Source organism: Macaca mulatta, chromosome 13, assembly GCF_049350105.2.
Source record: "Macaca mulatta isolate MMU2019108-1 chromosome 13, T2T-MMU8v2.0, whole genome shotgun sequence".
NCBI classification, from domain to species: Eukaryota; Metazoa; Chordata; class Mammalia; order Primates; family Cercopithecidae; genus Macaca; species Macaca mulatta.
In genome coordinates this window covers 70,991,508-70,997,507 of record NC_133418.1, presented here as the reverse complement: position 1 = coordinate 70,997,507, position 6,000 = coordinate 70,991,508, and the positions used below count along the sequence as shown (strand labels likewise).

The 6,000-nt window shown below is 37.1% G+C and overlaps 1 protein-coding gene across 17 annotated transcripts in view; it reads right to left on the bottom strand.

Moving 5' to 3' along the window:
• Nucleotides 1-241: 241 nt before the first annotated feature.
• The window catches only part of ASB3 (ankyrin repeat and SOCS box containing 3), a 126,868-nt gene continuing 121,109 nt past the window's right edge, over nt 242-6,000 (bottom strand). For 16 of the 17 annotated variants that reach the window (XM_077958621.1, XM_077958626.1, XM_077958633.1 and 13 more), the window contains one exon: nt 242-941. In XM_077958621.1, the coding sequence (XP_077814747.1) occupies nt 754-941 (188 nt within the window). In that variant the 3' untranslated portion in view covers nt 242-753. 17 annotated transcript variants of the gene reach the window in all.

The following is a 6,000-nucleotide window of genomic DNA, read 5'->3' as shown; positions in this document are numbered from 1 at the left end:
ACCCAGCAATATGCTTGATTTTCTATATTCTTGTAAAATAATTTTTTCCTGTGAGTTTACATGTGAAAAGGCAATGAGTATCAATTCTTCATAAGTGACTGAATTACCCTGGGGCAGAGGTTGCAGTGAGCTGAGATTGTGCCACTGCATTCCAGTCTGGGTGACAAAGCAAGACTCTATCTTGAAAAAAAAAAAAAAAAAAAAGCGATTTAATTAGGAGATGAAATGAACTGCGATAAAATAGGAAAACGTGTTCTTTAATAAACATAAGACATCTTCAAGTCTAAGTAAAATAATAACAACAACAGATTCTACACCACAGTTGTATACACTTCCAGTGAAGCTTTATGCATTCCATTCTGAGCTCCTAGCACCAGGTAAACATGAATCATAGGTGGAAATATGCCATGTTTAGCACTAGAAGCAACATCACAGTTTATTAGCAAAATAAAGCGGAAAATGGTCAGGTAAATAAATATTACAACATATAATGTACTGGTGATGAAGCTGCAATAAAGTAATATAAGTGAGATTTACTTTTCTTTCTTTCTTTTTTTTTTTTTTTTTTTACTGGGAAGGCTAGTTGTAAACATAAACATTCACATTAAACTACTAGCCCCCCAAAACCTAACCTATCTCACAAACAATAATCATCTTTTGACTATAAAATCATAAAACCTTGTACTCCATGGCTCTTTTGTCTCGATGGTTTTTCAGAGGAAAAAATGAGCTGTGATAAGTAGTTTCACAGATTTATCCATCTTGAATAGCTGCCAGTTCCGGAACCTCATACATCCTCAGAACATCTTCATAGAGCAAATAATTATGTAGGCTTCTGGGAAGCGGCAACTCACTAATATAACTGTCAGACCGCAGACGTTCCGATTTTAGACTGGACCGAATTTCCAAACGACAAAGATGGGTCAGGGATGGAATAGTGGCTGGAGAAACAAAAAAAGCAAGGTGAAACTTTTTTTAAACAGAAAGATGTAATAGTACATTAAGGGAAATTCATTTTTTTTTCTTTTTCCCAACTCTTAGTAATAAAAGTGATATATTGCTTAGAATTACTTTGAAAGAAAACTACTTGGAGTCAGTATGACCACAATAAACCTTATTTATTCTTTTCTACAGCCTTCAACTGGCTCCTCTCCCTTCAGTTGTTGGCCACACATTTAAAGTCAGTATCCAGGGCCGCAAACACTAAATGCTCAAATTCTAAAGATCTGTCAATAACTGCACTTAAGAAATGGATGAACCAACTTTAGAAATGGTAGAAGCTCACGGTAGCAAATGCTACCTTTCTCTTAATCTATTTCATTACAAATGGTTTCCAGACCTATCACATCAAGTGAATAGATGTACAGCTTGCAAGTTTTCCTTTTTAACCGTAACACAGAATGAAAATTTTTAATTGGCTCTGAGAGAAAGGGAGTATTTACTGAGTGCCTTCTATGCAATAAGCCCAAATACTTCACTCAAACTCTTTTTTTAGCTTCATTAACTTCATGAGGTATATATTATCAGGCTATTGTAGAGATTTAAAAAAACAACTTTCCAAAGTCACAGAGCTAGTAAGAAGCAGAGCCAGGATTCAAACTCAGATCTATCTGAACCCAAAGCGTGTGTGTGTGTGTGTGTGTGTGTGTGTGTGTGTGTGTGTGTGTATGTGTGTGTATCTGCAAGGCACTGCAGCCAAAAGCTAATTACCAATTAAAGGACAATCCACGTGCACATAATTAAGAACTGTATGATAGGCCAGGCATGTTGGCTCACGCCTGTAATCCTAATACTTTGGGTAGGCCAGGCGTGATGGCTCACGCCTGTAATCCCAGTATTTTGGGAGGCTGAGGCGGGCAGATCACCTGACGTCAGGAGTTCAAAACCAGCCTGACCAACATGGTGAAACACCGTCTCTACTAAAAATACAAAATTAGCTTGGCGTGGTGGCACATGCCTGTAATAGCAACTACTAGGGAGGCTGAGGCAAAAGAATCACTTGAACCTGGAAGGCGGAGGTTGCAGTGAGCCGAGATCACACCATTGCACTCCAGCCTGGGCAACGAGAGCAAAACTGCGTCTCAAAAAAAAAAAAAAAAAAGAAAATCATATGATAGCAGTTTCATTTTCCAAGATGAAAAGTGTTAAATAAAGAAGTTAATGTCTGCTTTTATGTGAATCGGACCTAAAGCCTTTTGTTAGTTCAAGAAATCTTTTATAAATCTCTGTGAAATGTAACAATGATTAACAGACCAGGATCAGAGCATCAAAGACAAGTACTATCAAGAGCACAGCTGATACCAGACCAGCTAGTCTGATTCCAGGTCTAGGGTTCTTTAAACTCTAATACCCAAAGGGCTTGAGACAAATTAATTCTCTAACATCTTCAATATCTTCCAAGCCACAGAAGTTAACTTATCATGATTTTGGTTTACTAGTTTAGGTTTAGTTTATTCAGAATTAAAGAAATCACTCAAACTGGTGTTTTAAAATGCCAAATAAGAAAGCAAAAGTTATCAATTTTGTACATAAAACCTGAGTCTAAGCTGGGCATTTTCTTAAACCATGAGTCATAGATTCCCTATTATAAATAATAAGATTACAGTATCTATAGTATATAGCACATTTATTTCCAACATTTTTCATATCCATATTTTACTTAAATTTGACCCTTTTCTATAAACTTAAAGGAGAAATGATGGTTCTCACATGAAAGATGGGAATACACAGGTAAAGGGGCCACTGGACGAAGTAGCAGGAATACATACGGAAAGCACGCCCAAGCTGCAAACACCACAGTTTTCCCAAGGTTTAAGTAGATTGACTATGTTCAACTATCAAGTATAAGGAAGCCTTCTTAGGAGGATCATGAACAATAATTGGTCAGTTCATAGAAACTCACCTTAAAGCAGGTGACCAAAACACCACACATACTTTAAACATTCTAATTTAAAATGGATACATGAACCACATCTAGAATGTAACATCTTAGGCTTGCAGTTTATTTATGTATTTTTTACTCACCACTATATAAATAAGGACATAGTTTCACTTTCTTTAAGTTACAGCATGGATTTAAACGCATGTATGAAACAAGGTGAGTGCATAATCCTTCCATATTTTCACAGGCATTTCTGCTTTCAGTTGTTGTAGCCACATCTAATTCAATATCTATTTCTGTTCTGTGCTTATCTATATCAAGTCTTTTTAAAGGATTCTACTTTGCCTTAAAAGAAACAATCATTCTCTTTTCACACTCACAATTCATTAGCTTGTGCAATCTGGAATTATTCAACTACAATTGTTGGGAGCAGGCCCCCCAAAATCTGGCCATAAACTGGCCCCAAAACTGGCCATAAACAAAATCTCTGCAGCACTGTGACATGTTCATCATGGTCCTAACGCCCAAGCTGGAAGGTTGTGGGTTTACAGGGATGAGGGCAAGGAACACCTGGCCTGCCCAGGGCGGAAAACCGCTTAAAGGTGTTCTTAAGCCACAAAATATAGCATGAGCGATCTGTGCCTTAAGGACATGCTCCTCCTGCAGATAACTAGCCCAACCTATTCCTTTAATCCGGCCCATCCCTTTGTTTCCCATAAGGAATACTTTTAGTTAATCGAATATCTACAGAAACAATGCTAATTACTGGTTTGCTGTTAATAAATACGTGAGTAAATCTCTGTTCAAGGCTCTCAGCTCTGAAGGCTATGAGACCCCTGATTTCCCACTTCACACCTCTGTATTTCTGTGTGTGTGTCTTTAATTCCTCTAGCGCTGTCGGGTTAGGGTCTCCCTGACCATGCTGGTCTCAGCATACAATAATATGCACAATGTAATAAAAAGTTTCAGAAATAAACGTAACTGCTGTTTGGTAAGCACACACCTCTGCTGGTAGGAACACTGGCATTTAGAGTGTAGCTGGCCAGCTGCAAACACAGAGCATGCCAATAGACACAGTCAGATGGAAATGAAAGAAAACATGACAAGACTGGTTAATCCAGTGTGTGTTTTTAAAGTGAAGTTGGTGAAGAGAATTTCTACTTATATTCAGTTAGAGTTTAATAGGCATCTGTTAAATTGAATCTCTTCATTCTGCACATTCTTAGGAACATGAATACTTACTACACACCCAGAAGAAAGATAAAGGACGGCTGTGCAACCCGGAGGAGAGCTGCTCCTTGGAAATAAGGGATCCTTAATGATGCTCCAGCTTCTCAGAGTGGACAGACTACACTGGCTTAAAATTCTATAGGCTGACTGGGAAGAGTTCCTCCACATGCCCTAACACTTCATGTAGCACTGACCAGCTTGTCTAGGTTACATGACTACATCACTGGGGGTCTATCTTTAAAGCTTAATAAATCATTTGTTTATGCTAATTATGTGTGTAGAAGTTTAACCATGAGTGATCAAGCCACACTAGACCAGTTCGGCGTTTGTTAGGAGAAACTTAAGTGACTTGCCCACTGAGATGTTGCACATCACAACATAGCTGTTGTTAACTAGATCTAAATGATTTGACTCCCAGTCCAGGGTTCTTTAAACTGTGACAAGCTCAATATAATTCTCCAACATCTTCTAAACCACTGAAACTATCATAAATTTCAGAATATCTTTCCATTTAACAATAAAAAAGGAAAAGTATAGCTACTTCAGGTATTGGTTCAACTTTCAATTGCACCATTTTGGTTTTCCTTCTAAGAGCACAACAGATCACTGGCCTAATGAACAATTAGAGGTAAGAACTATGTTCAGCTGAACTGAGGGAGTCTTTCATGTGTAGATTGTTAACACAGACAATAATATGCCTGTCAGTGCCATTTTAGTTTAATATGCCAGTAAATACTAAGAGAATTTTATAACCATATATGCAATATTTCAAAGCGTACAAAATCCCTTTGAAAGTTTTAGTGACGCATAGTATTTCCAGACATGTTGCCACTAGGCTAGAAGATCAAGTCATGCCTTGAATTTATAATACAAAAAGGCCACAGAAACGGTATGTAAAACTTACTTTCATGAAACCTATTAAAACTATATTTTAGTTTGTTGAATAAAACTCCATGTTCTTGGATTATGGCAGTGACTGTAACCTAGAAAATGATGTCTGAAACCATGCCACACTTTTAAGTCACTTTTCTGACCCAATCATTTTTATTCAGTATGTTAAACTTAGTTTATCTATAGATCTAGCAGACAAGTAACATTTAACTTTTAATTCCTATACAGAATTCCTCTATTTTGTTCATTTTGTTATATGTACTGGCAGAACAATCAAGATAGAAGACTACATGTTGTTATATAAAGTTTTGTTAAAATCAAAAGCAGACACAATGATCAAATTAAACATCACAATTCTTAATTCATTATGCTCACAAATGCCAACTTTACTATAGCACAAAACTATATCTATATCATACACACCCACTGTATTTTTACATTCATCTCTAGTCTGTCCTCAGGCCAATGTTCAAATGACCTATTTGCCCAAACTACATTTCTCTGGTTTCTTTGAAATGTTTTGCACATCAAATGTATTTATCTGACTTCTGAGTCATCTACTACCATTTTTATTTTCATCATTAATATATTCTCTTTCTGGTTGGCTTCCATCCTTTTGTTCCCAATTTTTCTTAATTTACTTGTGTTGTCTCTCTCTCTCACTGACTATAACTAAAACCGCTAGAGAAAACACACAAAAGACGACTACTTGAGGACTCTGAAAAATAAGTAGTAGATTAGGACATGAAGTCAAAACAACAGGAATGACCAGTATAGACGAATGACCAGTATAGAGGCAATGAATGGATTCAATGGAAAAGCACCATCTAGTAGTAACACCTGTGCTGGCGCTGACTATTAACTAGCTGTGTGACCTTGGGCAAGTCATCTAAATATTCAGACTTTCAGTTCCCCCTCCACAAAATGAGAATAATGCCTCATCTACAAAATGGGCATAATGACACTTCCCTGCATCAAAAGGCTGTTGAGGAGGTTCA